Here is a 20,208-nt window from a genome sequence, read left to right on the forward strand (position 1 = left end):
ATACCTGAGTCCCAACCTGCTCTCTTACAGCAACCTAGCCCTTCACCCCCTCCCTGGGAGGGCATTCCCTCTTCTTGGGTGCTATTTCCTGGGTCCTCTGATCCTTCCCTGATGCTAAACCTTCCCTATTCCAGTGAGACTTTCTCTTTCATGCTGACTGGGGAAGATGGCAGCAGACGCTTTGGCTACTGCAGGCGCTTACTGGTGAGTAGGGCCATTCGGTCCTTGGGGGGCTGGGCCATAGTGTGTATATGTGTGTGTGTGTGTGTGTATGTGCACCTTCTTCAACTCTAGCTTGTATAAGAGCCTACATTCTGCTTCCTCGTATGCTCCGTGAGGCTGCCCCAGCACACACACAGACACAGACACATACAGACACACACACTCACACACATTCAAAAGGATGAGGTACTCCTGGGATGGCAGGACTCAGAGTGACTCCTCTGATCAGGCCCCAGGATCTAAGATAATCTGCAATAAGAGGAGAGAGTGAATCACCTTCTATTGGGCTATCATATGTTTTTAACTTTCTGACAGCTTTTTTTCTCATTTGTTTCCTTCGGGCTTCTGGGCTCTGATTGCTGATGCTAGATTGCAGGATCATATCACCCCAGCAGTATGTGTGTGTGCAACAGACAGGGGTGGAGGACAGTCTTCCTCATGCCCATACTGGCCAGCCTGATGTGAGGAGGCATCCTGTCTGTGGTCTGGGAGTATTGGAGGCTGAGGAAGACAGAGCAGGACCTCTCTGGGATTCGGGGAGTGGTGCATTGAACACAAGGGAAAGAGAGGGTTTTGAAAATATAAGCCATGCTATATAGAGAGAAGCCCTTTCCCAAACACCTTCCTGTTAGTTGTGGGAAATAGACTGAGGTAAGGTTAAAGAGAGTCCCGTTGCACTCCTCCCTGAAGTTCACTAGGGATATTGTTGCTTTGGGGTGTCAGCAGGGTTTCAGGATCCCCATGCCTTAGTGGGACAAGGACTCACTAGATGCCAGTTCAGGGGCAGATGAGGAGGATCCTAGGCTAGGGTAATATATAGCAGGGACCCCAAAAGATGGATTCTGAGCCATTCATTCATTCATTCCGAAACATGTACCATACTCCTATGAGGGTCAGGATACATGTTAAAGAAAGGCACATAAAGATGAGGTAGGTAAGAATCCAGTCCAATCCTCAAGGAATTTTAGATAGTCTAGTACAAAAGGTAGAACTTTCAATGTAGAAGGGAAGGCAAAGGGAATGAATTATTATTTAGGACCTATTATGTTCCAGGCTAGATGCTTTAAGTATGTCATCTTTTTTGACACTTATAATAGTCCATAGGTATTAATATGTCAGTTCTATAGATTAAGAAATGGAGGCTCAGGTGGAATGACTTGCCCAGGGTCACACAGCCAGTGAGAGACAGAGCCAGGATTGACTCTAAGTCTGATACTCTTGGATCACCCCAAAGGGCAGTCTGGGGGGAAGGGATATTTGAATATCGAATGCCCAGTAGTAGGGCTAAGGGAATGTGGAGCAGTATGGATGCCAGGTGGGGAACCAGGAAGAGGCCAGCACACCCCAGGTTCACCTGGGCCTGGAGAGGAACATTCCAAAGGCTGCCTTTGCAGGATTAGTGATGGAGCGAGCCGCTCCTTTGCAGCGGGCCTGCTGCCCCCAGGGAAGAGCGTGTTTGTCCTGGCGTGCTCATAGAGGGCCTGGGCTGGGCCCCTGCCAAGGGGGCTGGCACTAGCTCGGCATTCCTGCAGATTGGACACAATGATTCTAACCCAAATCCCACATACTTGATTTAATCACTTGGGGCTTTAGGGGAGGCGGGGGAGAGGGAAGGAGAGAGGAGTGAGTTTCAGGCCTAATATGGACAAAAACAGATTCTGCCTTCTCTTTAGATCTGTGACGTGTGGCCAGCAGGTTTGGAAACTGAAATAGACCCATCTGCATTTGCTTAGCAGCCTGCATGAGGGGCCAGCACCTGCTCCTCTGCTCCCTCCCTGCTCGGCCTTGCCAGGCACTCAGGCCTCTGAGCCAGAGGCAGCCACAGAGCCCTGCCAGCCCCTGACTGGAGAAGTAGACTCCTGTGGACTCACCCCTGCATAGATTTGGGGGCTCCAGGCCTGGGGAGCTCTTGATTCACATCTCCGTCAGCCAATCACCTTTTCAGTCTCCTTTGTCCTTCCTTCTCTGCTCCGTATACCTCTATTGTGTCTTTGCATCCCTTTCCCTTTCATCCTGTCAGAATGCAGCATGCTTTAGAGATAAGACAGCAAATCAGAGGCCAAAAGAAAGTAATGGCTCCATGACTTTTAGATGCATGCCCTAGGGCAATGGCTTAATATTTTTGTAACTCCATTTACTCATCTATAAAATGCAGATGATAGTGTCTGAGTCACGGTGTTTGTCAGGTACCAAGCCTAGGACTCAGATATGGTAAACGTTCAATAAATAGTACTTTACTTACTGCCTTTATCTATTTTCAGTTTGCCTTACTAAAGTGGGATGGATCAAGGGAGGGAGGAAAGGGGACTCCAGAATAGAGTTTTGCAGAATGTCCCCTCTGAGCCACAAAGGACTACATGGCTTGCTCCTGAGAATGTACACAAGTCCCTCTCATTACCATTGCATCCTCTGGATTCCCAGCCTTAGGGATGTAAATCTACGAATCACCCTATAGCTTCTGCCAAACTGCTTAATCCTTTGCCAGCCTCTGCCTGTGTCCTCTGGGAGGAGTTTGGCAGGAGTCTGGCCCCTTGGACTGGAAGACCCAGCAGAGGTTGAAGCCTGCTCCCAAGGAGTGTCAGCTTTTCTAGACCTGAGGCCTGGTTGAGTAGAGGTTTGGTGGGGTCTTGGAGTCTTCCTCTAGGGAAGATCAGTCCTTAGTCTTCAGTTTCCAAGGAAAAGGAGCCAGATGTAGTCATCATGCATTCTCTGTATCTATCTCTCTCTCCTCTCCCTTGTCCCAACCCAGCCAAGTGGGAAAGGGCCTCGGCTGCCAGAGGTATACTGTGTCATCAGCCGCCTTGGCTGCTTCGGCTTGTTTTCCAAGGTAAGAGGGCTCTGGCTTACTTCCTTCTCCTTTCCCCCAGCGGACGGCTCCCCTAGGAGTATCAGCAGCCAGCTTAGATTAGAAACCCACCTGTGTGTGCGAGTGAGCAGGCGCGAGAGAAAGAGAATGCAAGAGCAAGTAGAGCAGGCTCTCTGACTCCCTCCTGTTCCCAAGCCTGGCTCCCCAGCTGGCCAGCTGGCATCTCCCCGGCTCCTGCACCAGCATGGTCTGCCCATGTCACAGCCTGCCCTGGGCCATGGGCAGAGCCAGAGTCCTTGGGGGAAGCGAAGTGCCCAGGGACCCAACTCTCAAGTGGTGTTTCCTTTGCCCAGCTCCTGGGTGTGAGGCAAGGACGAGTTAGTGAGCAGAGCAGTTGTTGAGTGCCAAGGGAAGCAGGAAGGGTAGAGTGTAAAGCTGTTGGGGAGACAGTCCTCCTGTCCCCCAGCTTTTGGCCCCAGCTGGTCAGATGCCAGGCCACCCTCTTCTCTGCCCAGGAGGTAGGGAAGGGCAGTGCCCTGACACCCTTCCTCTTTGGGCTGCTGGTGGTGGGCACAGGTCCTCGATGAGGTGGAGCGCCGGCGTGGGATCTCTGCCGCCTTGGTCTATCCCTTCATGAGAAGCCTCATGGAATCGCCCTTCCCTGCCCCAGGGAAGACCATTAAAGTGAAGACGTTTCTTCCAGGTGCTGGCAATGAGGTAGGGATTTCTGCTGCCTCTTCTCTCACACTATGGATGGGGCTGGAGCAAGGCCTGCAGAACCAAGGCTGTCCCAAGAGGGGCAGAGTACGGCCCCTTCCCAGCTCACCGTGTGTGTGCACCTGATCAGTAGGGGCTGGAGAGTGAATGACAGAACTGTAATTGAGGCCCAGCTCCCTGCAGCTGCAAGGGGGCCTTCCTCGACTTGCTTGGACTCCACTGCATTCCACCTGCCCTCCTTTATTCATTCGTCAGGTATTTCCTTAAAGTGTTCTCTCACAGTCAGGGATCATGCCACACCTGAGAGCAGTCATGAAGTTGACATGGGGCACAGTTCTGTCCTAGTAGGGTTCATAATCTAGTGAGAGAGACTAATAGTAAATACATACGCTTGCATTTAAAAGGGCAGTTTCTAAATGTGTTAAGTGCCAAGTGCAAGCACAGGAGTGACAGTGTGTAACAGGAGATCTGCTTTAGGTCTGGGGGCCAGGGAAGGCCTCCTCTAAAGAAGTGACTTAGGTGAGTAGGGTCAGCTAAATGAAGTGGAGGCAGGAGACTGAAAGAAGGGTGTGGTTGGAAGGTGATTCCAGGTAGAGAGGGAGCAGCGCCTGCAAAGGAATATGTTGGGAAAGTGACAAGGAATTGAAACCAAGCCAAGCCAGTCAAAAAGTAGTGAGCAGGGCATTATGGGAAGGGAGGGCCACATCACAGTGTGCCTGCTAGGCCAAGGTGGGGATTTTGGATTTTATTTAAAGCAGGATTATAAGATCTGAGATATTGTTTAAAAGCTCATTCTGGCCACTGTGGAGATAATGGATTAGAGTGAAAACAGGGAGACCAGCTAGGCCCCTGTATAGTATTACAGGCAAGAGATGATAGTAGCCAGGATTAAGGTGGTAGAAAAATGAGGAGAAGCAGGTGGAGCTCAGATATATTTTAGTTTGAGTGGAAATAAAGAATAAGTGTTAGGGAGATTTTAAGGCTAACGCCTGGCTTTCTGGCTTGAGTGACAGGGTAGCTGATGGAGTGCTGCCTGTAGGGGAGCAGACTCTGAAGAGGAAGGGGAGGAAGTGGATCTGGTACGTGTTGTTTAAGACACCTGTGAGGCACCCGAGATCCTCCTCAGACCTGGGGAACTCCAACATTTAGGGGTCCCACAGTGGAGTAGCTGCCCTCAGGAGTGAGAAGACAGGAGGAATAGCAAGCTGTGGCTTGGAAGCCAAAGAGGGCATGTCTCCAGAAGGAAGGGGTGACCAGGTGAGGTCAGGATGAGGAATGGCAAGATGTCTTGACAAGCGTGGATTTCAGTGGAGTGGGCGCAGGGGCCCAGACACCTGAGTGAAGTGAGTAAAGAAGTGAATTGGGGTGAGAAAGTGGGAATAGCCTGCATAGGCATCTCTTCAAGAGGCTTGATTGTGAAGAGAACTAGGGGAAGGGACAGTCCATGGTTGAAAGGGGAGAGTTTGCTGAAGGTGGTTGTCTGGAGGCTGGTGGGAATGGCTCAGCTGAGGCAGAGGTGAAAGAAGCAGGGAGGGACAGGACCCTCTGTTGCCCAGGAGGTGGCGGGACCAGGGGATCTGAAGAGGGATTGGCTTCTGTTAGGAGAAATAGGCTCTACCTTGTGGGATGGCAGGGAAGGGCCATGGCTCGTAGATTTTGGATTCTCATCTGATGGCTTTGGTTTTTTCAAAATGGAAAAGAAGGTCATTTGAGGGTGAGAGGTGGGTGCTGGGTCCAGGAGAGGGATGAAGTTGTTTCAGAGTGGGAGAGGGTCTGACCATAGAAACATGGGGCGCTGCGGGTGGTGCAGATGCCATTTCAGGGCTTTCTCTTGGCCTCTTTTCTCCCACCCTCATTTGGAGGGACTTCAGGCTTCTTGAGGGGTCTGGTGCAAGATGGCCAACCCTTCCCTGATGGGAGAGCCCAGCAGCCTGCCTGGGAGCCCTTTGGGATGGCCATGCCCTCACCAGCCTCATTTCTCAGCACTCTGACTTGAATTGCTTACTGTCACTGAACCCTGCTTCCTTTTGCCTTGAAGACTCTTCCCTTCTGTCCTTGGACGGCCCAAGTGAAGTATCTTGTGCTCTGAGCCACTGTTCTAACCTCTCTCCTGTCTCAGCTGGGGTCTTGCCCTTCCTCTGGGCCCCCTGGGCCCCTGCACAGATGTGAAGCATAGCTTCCTCCGTTCTGACACGAGTCTCACAGCTGTAGCTGTTTAGACTCAGCCCCACTGGACTGTGACCCTTGAGGCTGAGTGAGAGGACGCCCAGGCCCCACGAGCTGCTTTTGCGAATTCTCACACCCCGGAAGGACCTAAGGGGTAGTCAGAGTGTGGGGCCGTGCTGCAGAGCCTGCTGGACTGCATGCAGGCTTGTGGGGGTGGAGGGACGTGGGGGAGCATCACTGTGACTTCTGGGGTGGGGCAAGGGTGCAGGAGCCTCTAGGGTAATTGTGTGGGATTCCTTGTGTGTGCGCAGTGTTGCGCTCATCACTGGGCCTTCGGGCAGTTCACCATCCTGTGGGAAAGATAGAGTGCACCCATCACTAGGGCACCTTCTGCCCATTTTGCTGCTTCTCGGGACCTGGAAAAATGAGTATTGAGCTAGGAGTTTGAACCTTCCTTGCTTAGACCCTGAGGAATACATGAGATGATGTGGGGCTTTAAGGGGGCTCTAAGAGGGAATTCATTTTTTACCCTGCTTATCAGGAGGCCTGCACATCCTTGCTGCCCACATGTGCTGAGAGACTGAGGAGACTCTGCGGGCCCCTGTGACAGCTGCGCTGGCGTGGCCTGGGTGTCAGCCATTCCTCCTCCTCTCACAGCTAGGGTCAATTGCTACCCTTCACCCTCAGGAATGCCCCCAGGGAAGTGGCTTTCTGTGCCACAGCAATGACCTTGGGAGTGGCCTTGCAGCCCCCTGGAGGGAGGACAGCTAGGTCTGGCCCTGATACAGAAAGTCCTGCTTCCTGGCATGGTCATGGAGTAGCCAGCTCTTTCCTTGTGTTTTCCTTGTCCCTGGCACAGAGATTAGACAGGCTGATGGAGATAGAGGCCAGAATGGTAGGACAGACATGACCTCTGGAAGGAATCTCTAGCAGGAAAGGGAGAGGACATGACACCAAGGCACTAGCATTGCCTTTCAAGAGATGGCAGTCAGGGATATGGAGATTCTGCTCTTCCTATGGCCTGGGGAGCAGTGATCGGTTGTGGGGTCTGGTCAGCATTGGTGCCAAGACCTTTGCTTGGGGAGATGGACAGGGGGGTGTGGGGTGCCCCACAGATAAAGCTGTGTGGTCCCCTCATTCTCCTTATCTGTAAGAATAGTCACCTCTCCTCCTTTTCCTGAGAGCCTGATGGATGGCCTATCAACTCCTTCCTTTTGGAGCGTGCTCCATGGTCCAGGGCTCAGAGGCTAGGTGCCTAAGTACTGTGGTCTGAGGGGAGATGGAGACTGGGTCTTATTGCGTGGTGGGGTAGATTAGAGACCTGGAAAAGGGAAAGTGGGGACAGAAAGCTCCAGCCCATCCCCTTATATAGGACCCGGCAGTGACACCCACCTGGCCTGCCTGGACCCACTTTCCCCCTTGCTCTCCTGCAGGTGTTAGAGCTGCGGCGGCCCATGGACTCCCGGCTGGAGCACGTGGACTTTGAGTGCCTCTTTACCTGCCTCAGTGTGCGCCAGCTCATCCGAATCTTTGCCTCGCTGCTGCTGGAGCGCCGGGTCATTTTTGTGGCAGATAAGCTCAGGTAGGGCCCAGCAGGGCAAGGGGAAGAAGAGGGGGAAAGCATGTCCACTAATTAATCTGATGTGTATTTATGAGCCCTGGTGTATATTGCTACTGTGGTATTGGTGTGGCAGGACTGAGAACCCAAGGGAGGACTTGGCCTGAGGGGAGAGGTAGGACATTTGTTCTTCTGCCCCAGCCAAGTGTGCAGATGCAGATGCGTTTGTACGGGAAAAAGGTAGAATAAGGAGGTTTCTGGCTGAGCTGCACTTCCTCTGGAAGGGCAGGCAAGGCCATCTCTGTGGGATGCATAGTCTGAGGAGAGGGATGAATTCTAGGCAGAGCCACTGTGAGGAAGGGGCACGGGCGCTGACTAGAGGTAGGAGGAGTGCTGAGCCTCCCAGGGAGCAACCAGTTAGGGCATCACCTGCAGAGGGCAGTTGATTGGCATGACCCAAGGCCAGGCACTTGGGGATTTGTGGAGGAGGACAAGGTGACGCATTGAGGGTGCTGGAGAGGACAGTGGTTGCAGGAAGGTTGCCCAAACTGGGAAAGGGAAAAGATGTCCCAGGACAGGAGGTGCCTGTGAGGCAGGGCAGCTGGTTCAGGGGGAATAAGAAAAGAGCTGGATGGATCATAGGTCTTGGTTCGAAATGTTGCCCTTTATGATTTTAGAGGTAAAGGAGTTCCAGATGCCAAGATCTGGTTGTGGTCATGGGAGGGGTGTTGTGGAAGGAGCCGAGCTCTTCTAGGCAGTCAAGATTTGAATGAAAATGTCTCCGTCCATTCAGGCTGCTCTTACAAAAATGCCAGACTGGGTGGCTTGTAAACAACAGAAATGTAATTCTCCGTTCTAAAAGCTGGACGTTCAAGATCAGGGTGCCAGCGCGGTTGTGTTCCGGTGAGGGCCCACTTCTTGGTTCACAGCTGGTGCCTTCTCACTGTGTCTTCATGTGGTAGAAGGGGCGAGGGAGCTCTGCGTTTTATAAGGACACGCGTCCCATTCAGGAGGGCCCCGTCCTCGTGACCTGAGCACCTCCCAAAGGCCCCACCTCCTGACACTATCATATTTGGGTTTTGGATTTCAACATAGGAATTTGGGGCACAGATATTTAAACTATAGCATAGAGTATATGTGGGGAGTGGACAGGCAGGGAAAAGATGACACCTTGGCAGCACATTGTGTATTTTTTTGGTCCAGGAATCCATTACAGGTTTTTTTTAGAGGTGTAGAATTAACAGTCATTTGGACATTTATTAACCTACCTGCTCTTTGCCACACCACATGCCAGGTGCTGTTAGGAGGAAGAAGAAAGGAAAATCCTCTTTCTGGTTGGTCCTCAGTAGGCCCAGGCTCCCTGGGGTCTTTCTTTCTGTCTGTGTGAGGGGAGCAGGAGAGAGGGACTCTTGAATGCCCTCACAGGGCACTGGGGCAGGACACCAGGCCCACCCAGAAGAAGGAAGAGGAGGAAATGCCAGGGCTGCTGACTTTTGCAGAGAAGGCCAGCTTTAGAAATGAAAACAGCCCCTCACTTCCTTCCCCAGCCTCAGTGTTTCTGTATCCCACAGTTCTGTGTATCTTGTGGGCCCGTCAGGCCCTCAGGAAGGGACTGAGCCCAGCAGGGGGCACAAGCCAGGTACAGCAGCTCTATGGGGCCCCTATCTGCTACCTCTCTGCCACCCAGTTCACTCACCGTCCATCACTGTCCATCAGCAAAGCCACTGGCTGCCCAGCTGTGAGGCTCTGCTCTAGCCAGAGCTTGGTGACCCTAATGAAGCCTGGACCCTGAGGTTTCTTTTCCTGAAAGTTCCATTCCCTCAGGACAGGGCTTCCTCTTTGCCACTCCCACCCGTAGCCCAGCTCCAGTAGGGCTCTGAATAGAATTGTTTCCTGTGGCTGCCCCTGCCCCTGAGCACATTCCTGCAACATTCGGGAAGGAAAGTACCCCAAGGCTCTGTTCTTTGCCTAGCTCAGCGTTCAAGTTCTGCCACTTTTGGATCTTAGAAGAGATGTCTGTCATGTACAGGGTCTGCCTGTGACTGGAGAGGGGCAGGGTAGGCAGTCCAGTGGTGGCCCGCAGGCCTGAACTGTGTCAGGGCTCAGTAAGTCCAGCCTGCTTATGTTCCATTGATCACATTTTAGGTTTTCCACAAATCCTTTGTTCCTCTGGTCTAGTTTTAATGTCTGAGTGTATGGGAGGGATGCACCATGTATGTATACAGGCTCTGCAGTGATCAGCCCTAGGGGTTATACAAAACCTTCTGCCTCCAAAGACCCAGGCCCATTGGAGGGGATTGTGGAGATCAGTGTGTCCCTTCACCCCATGACAGCCCTTTTCTACATCTTTTCGGGATGGCTCTCCTCACTGTGTGGGCAGCTGCTGTCCCCAAGGGAAGGGCTGTCAGAGCCAGGACGCCTTTGTCTCTTCCTCAAGGCCCAGCATTATTTTAGGTGTCCATAAAGTGGCAGGACAGTTAGGCAAGGCACTGGGTGACAAACCACTTGTGAACATCCAGAGGTCCTTCTAGAAGAGGGAGTTTGCTTCTGTCATGGATTGAACCATGTTCTCCTACTGGTGGGGCATTAGTTAGGAAAGGGGGAGAATCCCTGCTGGAGCTGATCAGGTAGAGTCTATTATGGCTAATAGGTGGGACCAGTAGAGGCAGCAGGTCAGAGTGGGAGTCAGGTTTAAAACCGAACTTGACTGCAGGCCTCTGCCTTCTCATCTATAATATGCCCCTGCCTAGGGGAGGGCCTTTGATTTGCCTGCCAACAGATGGGTTGTTCAAGCCAGGTGCATCTTCTGTGTTTACCAGTACCTCCACACTGGCCCTCAACACACGTGGAGAGTGTACACTTCCTTCCAGCTAGCACCCTACAGCTCTCCCTCCCTGTCTTGCACTGGTCCTTCTGCTCTGATGGCTGGCCCTGTAGTGCTGCTAGATCTAGAAGCCTGGAGCCCCCTCAAGGCTGAGAGAGGGATGGCCCCATTGAGACGTTAGGCAAGGAAAGATGGGAAGGAATGGTGCCAGGTGCCTCACCTCAGTCAGTGGTCCTCAGCCAGACCACTCTGCAATTAGAGAGAGAGATCAGGATAGAGGGCAGAGTAGTCAAATAACCCTGGACTGGGAGATGGGACAACTAGTTGTGTTCTAGGTTGGCCACTTATGAAACCGACCCTTCATATCAATGGCCCCAGCTGTAAAATGTGGAATTGATAAGACGACCTCTGAGGGCCTTCCAGTTCTTCCACACTGTGGATTTGTGATCACCTCTTGCTTGTCTTACCCTTGTACTCCGTGGCTTGAGCTGATACTCCCTCACTAAGTTAGGCCTGTCTGTACGTTAGCGTGGCCCTTGGGGGTATGTATGTGAGTCCTCTCTGTGTTCAAGTGTTGCTATACTTAAATGGCTGTTCCTAGGTGGAGTCCCAAAGAGGGTGTGGTATGAGTGTCCTTGAGGCCCTGAGCGGTGAGAATGTGGGGTCTTCACCAGCCTGTAGGGGCAGACCCAGACCTGAACTCCATTAGTTCCTTTGTTGCACTGGGAGGTTTAACCTATAAAAGTGTGTTTTGAGCCCACAGCAGTCTCTAACTCCCCTTTACCGAAGGTGCTGGGCCTGGGTTCAGGTGCTTTTGTCTCTATCTACAGTACCCTCTCCAGTTGCTCCCATGCCGTGGTGGCCTTGCTGTACCCCTTCTCCTGGCAGCACACCTTCATTCCTGTCCTTCCGGCCTCCATGATTGACATCGTCTGCTGTCCCACACCCTTCTTGGTTGGCCTGCTCTCCAGTTCCCTCCCCAAACTGAAGGAGCTGCCTGTGGAGGAGGTGGGCCACCTGGGAGCCAGCTGGGCAAGGGGCGGAGGAAGGAAGGGACGTAAGAAACAGAAACTCCCAGGAGGGAGGGGCAGAGGGGTAGAAGAAGGGAGAAAGACCTCTGGGATCTTCTCGCTTGTGGCCGCTGGGCCTCTCTACCCATCTCCTACTCTTTCTCGTTGGGTGGTCTGTCCCTGTTGGAGTTATTCCTGTTGTCTGACTCTGGGAAACTAGGAGATCTGGAGGCCTGCGGAGGGCATTGCAGGGACTCATACCTTGCATCACTGCCACTACCAATTCTTTCTCCTAGGCACTGATGGTGAATCTGGGATCTGACCGATTTATCCGACAGGTAAGAGCAGGACACCACAGAATATGGCCTGCCCTAGGCGGGCGCTTGTTTGATGCCGGCTGGAGAGCACCCAGTGCTGTTTTATACACTGCTTAACGTGCATAGCCTATTTGTTGAGTTCCCTGGGTTCCATATTCACGTAATAGACAAGGGTGGGGAGAAGTCTTGACCCGAACAGGATCTGCATTTCTGGTTGGGATCATCCGGTGTGATAGGAGTGTGAGTGTGTGGAGAGCATTGCCTGGAAGTCCAAACACTTAAGCTCTGGCTCTGCCACTTTTGAGCCACATGATCTTGGCCAGGCCTCCGAAAATGCTAGGGAGTGTCAAGGTTTGTAGTCATTGTGTCACCTTCAAAAAGCCTTTGCTAGGCTGGCTCTCCACTAAGGAGCACAGCCGACTGGTGTACCCTCGGGGAATGTTCAGTCTGTTACACACCACGGACAGTGGTGACTCCTGGGTACAACGCATCAAGGTACAGACAGACATGGAACCAGACTGCAGAGACAGGAAGGACAGCCTTAGCCTCATAACTGAGACACAGGCTGGGCCCCAGTTTCCCTGCCCTGAGCTGGTTCTGCTTCCCACTTTGGAACTAGAGATCAGGGTGCTGGGCAAAGAAACCCTGGCTGGTCCTGGGCAGTGAATGCCACCAACTATACCACTTTTTACCCATGTGACCTTGGACAAGTTTTTTAACCTCTCTCTGTGCTCAGCTTCTCATTATAAAATGAGGTTGATAATAGCATGAGGATTCTTGGGAGGAATGGACAAAATTATATATTTAAGTTCTTCAAACAGGGCCTAGCATATAGCAAGTGCTCAACCAGTGTCTCCTGTAATTATGATCACTGTGTGTTTTCCTTCTCCTGTAGATGGATGATGAGGACACGCTGTTACCGAGGAAGTTACAGGCAGCTCTGGAGCAGGCTCTGGAGAGGAAGAATGAACTGATCTCCCAGGACTCTGACAGTGACTCTGATGATGGTGAGTGAGGCTTGCCCTGGGCACAGTCAGCTCTGGCCCCAGGCTCCCTCTGCTCTGGGTCTGGGCTTCACAGTACCAGGACCCTACTTCTACATACCAGACCCTTCTGCTTGATGAGACTTCAGGTATAGGATCTTGATCTCAGTCTAGCCTAGAAACCTCTAGCCCCACTTACCAGTGGGCTCAGGGAGTAATGGGACCAAGGGGAGAAAAGTATCGTGGTGTCTTGTCAGGGAAACATAAACAACATTGGAGGCACTTCTAGCGAGGCCCAGGCCCTCTTCCCTCTAATTCTTCTCTACCTCAGGAGGTTTGAGAGGGAAAAGCCAAAGAGAAATGGCAACCACAGGATGTTTTTTGCTGACAGAAAACTAGTTATTCCTCCCTCAGGGGCCTTGCCTTAAGCCTCTGCAGGAGACGGAGGTAACTTCCTCTTCTTGTGAAGCAAGGGTGAAGGGTGTGGGGAAAGCGATCCTCTGGTCTCTGATTTCCACTCCCATTCACTCAGTGAATATTTGCCAACACCCATGTTCAGACCACAGTTTCTGATCTTCCAGCTCAGGGACTAGTTACAAGGGCAGGAGCACAAGAGATAAAGTTTCAAGAAGAGATAAGTGGTTCTGGCTGGAAGTTCTCTTGGGAGAGAGGGAGACAACACCAGCTAGAGGGTGGGGTTGCAGGTTGGAGATTACAGATTCTTGACCTGAACCTCAAAGATTGTCTTTTCTTTTCCAGAATGTAATACCCTCAATGGGTTGGTGTCAGAGGTATTTATCCGGTTCTTTGTGGAGACTGTTGGGCACTACTCCCTCTTCCTAACCCAGAGTGAGAAGGGGGAGAGGGCCTTTCAGCGAGAGGCCTTCCGCAAGTCTGTGGCCTCCAAGAGCATCCGCCGTTTTCTTGAGGTTTTCATGGAGTCTCAGATGTTTGCTGGCTTCATCCAAGACAGGGAGCTAAGAAAGTGTCGTGCAAAGGGTAAGGCCAGAAGAGCTTGGGGTTGAGGGCTATGGGCCCTCTTCTCTAAGTTTTCTGCTACTACAAGGCTGAATAGCTAGGCACTGTGACGGACACTCTTGGGTATCAGCTAGGGCCAGTTCTCCTAGCATTCCTTTCTTCTCATAGAAACTGCAGAGGGAGCTCTCTTCTCCTCCTGTCCCAGTAGGCGCCGTCACAAGACTGTGGACGCTGGAGCCATGTGGCTAGAGAGCAGACCTCCTCTCCACCCGGGTGGCCTGCCATTGGTTGCCCATCCCCTCCTCAGATGGCCTTCTTATTCAGAGAAAAAGACCAGAATGAGCAATTTAGGGGGTTCTGAGAATCACAGGTTGGAAAAGCTCTTGAAGAAGATTGAGCTAGCTTTCTGTCTGAGGTTGGTGGCGGCTGCCATTCAGAGGCTCCATTCACTCTAGAACCTTTTTTTTTTTTTTCTTTAAATCTCATCAAGATCCTTCTGTCTAACCTCAGGATTGCTATTTCTTCTGTCCACTACTACTGCCCATTTATTCTAACAAATCTTTTGGAACAACATGGTAGAATGATTTAAGAGAAACTAGAGAAGGTGCTCAGCTCTGAAATCAGGAATGGCATCTTTGCCTTTGGGAATACAGCTCAGGCCAGGGATGTGCACCCGGAGCCAAGGTACTGCAGGCTTCTTGCTTCAGCCATGAGCACAAATTTTAGTTCCAATGAAACAGTATGGATTCTAATAAGATGCTGCCATAAATTATAATTGCAGAACCTTGGTTTCTCCGTTTTTGGGATCTGTGCCCATGATCTCCTCCACTGGCCTCCCCTTTCCTCCCTGCAATGACTTCTCCTTGTTCCTCCTCTTTCCCAGGCCTCTTCGAGCAGCGAGTGGAGCAGTATTTAGAGGAACTCCCAGACACTGAACAGAGTGGGATGAATAAGTTTCTCCGAGGTTTGGGTAAGAAGCATGATAACTGATGACATGGGTGTACAGCAAGAAGGCTGTATCCAAACTACTCTAAACCAGTACTATTGGGTATTTATACTGGGGCTGTAGACAGAACAGTAAGAGATCCCCTGATGAAGAGGTTCCCAGCCCAGTGCTCCAAGAGCTTTTAGCACAAACTGCAGAACCAGGAGAAGCCACAGATCCCTTTATTAGTTAGGTCTTTTCCAGTGTACTCCTTCCTGAGTGAATATGAGGATGCTAGGGGCAGGGAGCTTTTCTCTAGGCCATAAAGGAGTCTACAGAAGTCGAAGTGCACAGTCGAAGTGCCACAGTGTCCTTCTCTGAAAGCCTCCACTCCCTTCAAAGAGCTCAGCCAATTAAATCATGGAATCATGGAATGTCTCAGTTTAAAGGGAAATTGGGGCCAAAGAAGCTAAATAGCTTGCCCACAGCCCCACAGTGATTGATACCAGTGCCCTAATTAGAGCTCCGGCATATTTTCACTGCCCTGAATCAGATCCATCACAGCTGAAATCCAGTCTTTCTAATCCTATCTCCCACTGAGAGAGTTAGGGGTGTTGGAATAGCCAATAATGAAACATTCTCATTCTTGCCCTCTCTGACCCACAGGCAACAAAATGAAGTTCCTCCACAAGAAGAATTAAGCCCCTTTCCCAATAAGAGTCCAGTGCCTTGCAGAGGTTGGAGCCTGCGGAGGGGGCCAGCTTGGGACCCTCTGGGTTGCCGTGGCTGCTCAGCCCCCACAGACCCCACCCTCCAAGCCAGCCCACCTCTGCCTTCACCATATCCCAGGATACTGTTTGTAAATAATCTGCTGTAAGCTTTCTTATCTCTTTTTGTAACAAGCAAAGAGAATCTGGTAAATATTTGTATATTCCCAAGGGGCTGGGTGCTGGCGACTAGCCAATTATGTGCAGCTGACTGTCTCAGCCGAACCACTGATCTTCCCCTGGAGGCTCCTGGCCTGCCTGCCTGAGGTCCCTGCTGCCAGTCTTGGGCCCTGGAGAGCAGACGCTGTCTTGTTCTGTACAGGAGGGCTTTTTTTTTTTTTTTTTTTTTTTTTTAAATCTTAAGAGTTTCTATTTTTTTCCTAGTAGTCCCCTCCCCTAACCCTCTGTTTTTGAAAAGCAAAGGCCAATGAATCCCCATTTGCAGCATGGTACCAGGCTCTCAGGTCTGGCCTTCTCTTGTTCCTCCTACCTTTGTGATGGTCAGTGAGTCATGGGAAGCCCACCCCCCACCCCCCAGCTGTGCCAGTGCTCTCCGGGTCCAGCTCCCAGTCCGTGGTGGCCATGATGCGGTACAGGGCATCCCTCCTTCCCACCATCTACGGGTGTTCTCAATAAACAGTGTACAGTTGTTTGGGCCCAGAGCCCTATGTGTTCCTTGGCTTCATTCATTATTTTAGATTTATCTCTCCTGGGGGATGGGCAGAGATAGGCCAATCAGGAAGGAAACACCATCATGTAGGGAGTTGAGTACCTCATTAAGAATGTAGCTTTAGTGTGAGTCACTTACCTCCACTGAAATCAAGTTCTCTAGCTTGAACTATGTGACTGGTCTTAGAAGATACCTAGACATCATTCTTATTAACCTTTCCTCTTCAATAACTCAACTCTTCAGACTCTGTAAATGTCCCCATTGATGCAAAGAATGCTCAGTGCTTTTGGCTCCACTGTTAGGTGAATCTTACCATTTTCCTATTTAGTATGAAGCCCTAAAGATATGATTGAGTATCCTGATATTGGTGGGGTGAAACTCAGTAAAAGCCAACCCAGGCTTGCTCAGCCCTGGCCCATTGCCAATAACTCTTCTGTCATTCTGTGACTAGTTTTTTATTGGAACCCGAAGTTTTCATGCAGAAAGTTCTGCTACATTTCACTGAAAAGCAAGAAGAGAAACAGGGTGGGAAATATGGGTGGCTTAGGCTTTCTACCCACCCAAGGCCTTTGCAGAGTAGAGACCTTGAACATTTCCAAGATGAGGCATTCAGCTGGAACTCTATTCACTGGAATTCGGTTTGGGTCTGGCAGGATTTGAACCAAGGAGTAGAGCTTTTCTCTCCTTCTACCCTGCCCTACTGAAACAGGAGACGAAATCCTGTCCTGAGTTCCCTTCCCTTCTCCCTGTTTCCATTGATGCCTGTACAGTCCCAACACGTCTGTGGTTTGGGGTTGCTAACTGCCTCATAAAGCAAAGTAGAGGGTTTGTCTTCTGGGAAGACAAAAGTTGTCTTCTCTGAAAAAAGCCTCCTATATAGTTGGCTTTGGCATCTTCCAGGTATAGAGGGAAAACAGTGCTTATAACCGGAAAGTCCAGAGTTGAGTGTAGTTCAGAGTCATTACTTTTAACCTGGCTTGGGCTTAATAATAGTCATAGAAGTGGACTCCTTAACAATAAAATAATAATAATGGTTTCCAAAAGGTGTTCCTTCTCCTTTCCTTCTCCTACTCCCTCTCTTTTTTAACGTGACTTCAAAGAATCCTCAAGACGTGATCAGATCACATGATATATAGGTCTAAATGCTTTTAATAATAAAATGAGAAACTTTTATGCATCTTTAAAATCTTAAAATACCTAAGATTAACCCAAATGACTCCTTCCTACAATGGCCACAGCTCTTATCCTAATTCAGATAATCAGTACTAGCACATAATGCCTCTGGTTGGGCTGCAAGGGGCCATACGGTGAGTACTCTGGGCAAGACACAGAAATCTCTGAGGGAACGTAGAGGAGGGTGTGACCATGGGTCTGGTGTGGGGTTGACAAAAAGTGGTCAGGACTTCTACCCAAGTTCTGTTTCACATGGTCTCTTGACCCCTAAACAGATGGTTCTCAACCCTATAATCATCTAACACTCTACTTTCTTATAGCAAATACTCTTAACTCCACCCTTTACTATCCTGAAATGAAATTCATAGATAATACCACCTACCTATACACACTTTAACTTTTAATATAAATGGGGAGAAATAAAAGTAAAGTATTTTGTTATAATATGTATTTAAGTATGTAAATGCATGGGCACAGATTGTACTTAGAAGACACAGTGAGGTCAGATGCTCACACCTGTACATAGTTACTGTGAGAGCAGTAGCTGCACATGCAGACAAAGTGTTTTGTGTTAGCGACTCAGATTCTACTGAGTATGTAGTGAGAGTGGAACAACTTTTGGTAATACTCTGAAGAGAACACAGTATGAACTTCCATTGACTTAAACAGCATTTGGAATCCTGGAAAGCTGAGAAGTATATGAAAACTGGAGCAAAATGTTTAAAATGGAGTTTGATCTAAACTAGATTTTTCTCTGTTGTTTGGAATCAACCCCATACATCATCCTTGGCTGCTTCCCCTCCCTGTGACAAAAACTGCCTCATTTATTTCCACATTGCACCCCCTAGAGGATGGTATTGCCACCGTTGAGAACAAATGTCCTTAAATAGTGCCTTTCTGACAACCCTGGGCCAGTTGCTCAGGGGAAATAACAGCGCTGTCTGCCGTCTCTGGAGTGTCAGCCCTCTACTCTGGAGTTAAGAAAGGTCCAGGGTTTTCTCCTTACTCAGTCTGGTAGAACAGGGCAGGCTGCCCCATTACATCTTTAAATGATGGCTTGCTTTTTCTTTACTAAGTAACCATGCTCTGGTAAACTGTAGTGTCAAAAATGAGGAGACGAGTGTGGGCTTCTAAAGGTCAGTATTTTGAAGGAGTGCCCTTGGAAAACAGTATTATTCCAACTCTGGCTCACATCGAATGGTGTGTGGAATTAGAGACCCAAGAAAATCTGATTTTAATCACAGCTCAGTTATATTTTTGTTAAAAATAATACGCTTTATTTCCCATGTACACTTGTAATTTGTACCCAAAATGACTTTATAGAGATACATAAACAGTATTAAAAAAAAAAAAAAAACCCTCAAAGTGGGAATAAAAGTAAGAGTCAGAATGAAGCATAACGATTTAACACTTTTAAGGATGATACACAAAATTATTTTCTTGGGCCAGATAATGTGGTGGGGTATGCGTTCCAAATCTTAGGCTTATGTGCAGTGATGGTGGGTATCACTTAAAAGGTCATGAAAACTCTAGACCAAGAGAAAATATTACTTTCCAGTACTGGCAAGTTATTGATAACTTTCAAATTATTTTGTCTTTTAATATGAAGATAATATGCATTTGGTTAAGCAAGGAACTCAAACTATCAAAACATACATCTCTGTCACCTCCCAAAGTTCTTGAGGAAATGCCATGTCAATTTTATGTTCTTCCAGAATATTCCCATGTATGTACAAGCAGGTACCCAAATTACCTTGAACATAGCTGGCGCTCATCTTTTTGACAATTGAAGCTAATTCTGAGGAGTTTGGAAATTCCCCATTTAAGGTGTGTACAGGCTAGGTTTCAGTTAATCCTTTCCCCGCCGAAGGGGCCCCGCGGCGCGACACAACCCCGCCCCCTGCCGGAACTGGCTGAGCAGAGCCGGAGCCGACGCCGAACGTGCTTCCGGCCTAGGAGAGGAAAAGGTCAATGTGACCCCGGAACCAGAACCTCACAGCCTCCGGAAGTAGTTCTTAGGGGCGGGGGCGAGTAGAGCAGCCTAGCTTGGGTGCCGAGTGATGGCGTCGCCGAGGTACGGTGGAGGGCAGGCACGAGAGCGCCAACCTCCGGACGCCATCCTTGTAGCCTCCCTTGCAGTGGAGGATGTGGACGCTTAGCCTGGCCCTCAATACGCGTATTTGACTTGAAACTGGATTCATTTTAGCAGACTTTGAAAATGGGGTCCAACTTTGCCAATTATGCGGCCGCTATTGCCAACAAAGCATATTATACTTGCGGCCCCGAGGTTTGGCTAAAAATGGATGTAAAACACAGGCACCATAGGCCGGAAGGTTCTCTCCTTGGCAATTTAAGCTTATGGAAAATTTAGCTGTCAACCTAATGTGCTAGGTAACCTCGTTTTTCACAATATGAAGAGGTAGGTAAACAAATGGTTTAAGGAAACGCAGTTACAGGGGTACTTGTCAAAATTCTTTCCCCCTTGTGTGGGAATACATTAACTACTAGAGGAGACCTAGCATTAGGGACCTCTATGCCTACAGGACAGGCTCAAGGTTCGCAGTTTCAAAATTTTGTTTTCTCTGCTCGGACCATGTTTATCTCAGCAGTAGTACCTTGCATTCAATATAAAGTCACAACATAAAGTTTGCATTTGGTCCCATCAAAGGAGCCAAATGATCACTATAGGTATGCGCCCTTTATTTAGAACATGAACATATTGCTTTTCATTGGTTACCTTACTTCTCTGGCAATACTAACACCTGCAGAAGAATCAAATCATCGCCTGCCCTGTCCAGGCCTAACCATTTTGTGGTCACCCACTCACAAAGTCCTGTCCATTGGCTCTTCTGAATCCTACTCCTTTTGTTTACTCATTCCCATTTTCTTGGTTCTCCCACTGTAGCCCACTCCCTAACTACTTTCTCCCTAGAATGCTTATTGCCCACCTAACACTTGCTTAACAGTTCCAAATTGGGAAGAATGTATGCTTGTCCTGCTGGGATCATTTTGCCTTGACTTAATCAGACCAAGGGGCGCCAAGGGGCTTTTGTCTGCTTCCATAACCATCAAAAAGGTTTAGTAAAAGCCTT

The 20,208-nt window shown here is 49.7% G+C and overlaps 1 protein-coding gene across 2 annotated transcripts in view; it reads left to right on the forward strand.

Annotated features, from left to right (window-relative positions):
* Positions 1–15,935, forward strand: part of ST5 (suppression of tumorigenicity 5) — a 158,988-nt gene extending 143,053 nt beyond the window's left edge. For both annotated transcript variants that reach the window (XM_029957736.1, XM_029957737.1), the window contains 10 exons: positions 135–204; positions 2,972–3,049; positions 3,605–3,745; positions 7,345–7,493; positions 11,124–11,301; positions 11,600–11,641; positions 12,516–12,627; positions 13,363–13,602; positions 14,465–14,551; positions 15,173–15,935. In XM_029957736.1, the coding sequence (XP_029813596.1) occupies positions 135–204; positions 2,972–3,049; positions 3,605–3,745; positions 7,345–7,493; positions 11,124–11,301; positions 11,600–11,641; positions 12,516–12,627; positions 13,363–13,602; positions 14,465–14,551; positions 15,173–15,207 (1,132 nt within the window). In that variant the 3' untranslated portion in view covers positions 15,208–15,935. The remainder of the gene's footprint in view (positions 1–134; positions 205–2,971; positions 3,050–3,604; positions 3,746–7,344; positions 7,494–11,123; positions 11,302–11,599; positions 11,642–12,515; positions 12,628–13,362; positions 13,603–14,464; positions 14,552–15,172) is intronic.
* The last annotated feature ends 4,273 nt before the right edge of the window (positions 15,936–20,208 follow it).

This window comes from Suricata suricatta, chromosome 11 (assembly GCF_006229205.1).
Source record: "Suricata suricatta isolate VVHF042 chromosome 11, meerkat_22Aug2017_6uvM2_HiC, whole genome shotgun sequence".
NCBI classification, from domain to species: domain Eukaryota; kingdom Metazoa; phylum Chordata; class Mammalia; order Carnivora; family Herpestidae; genus Suricata; species Suricata suricatta.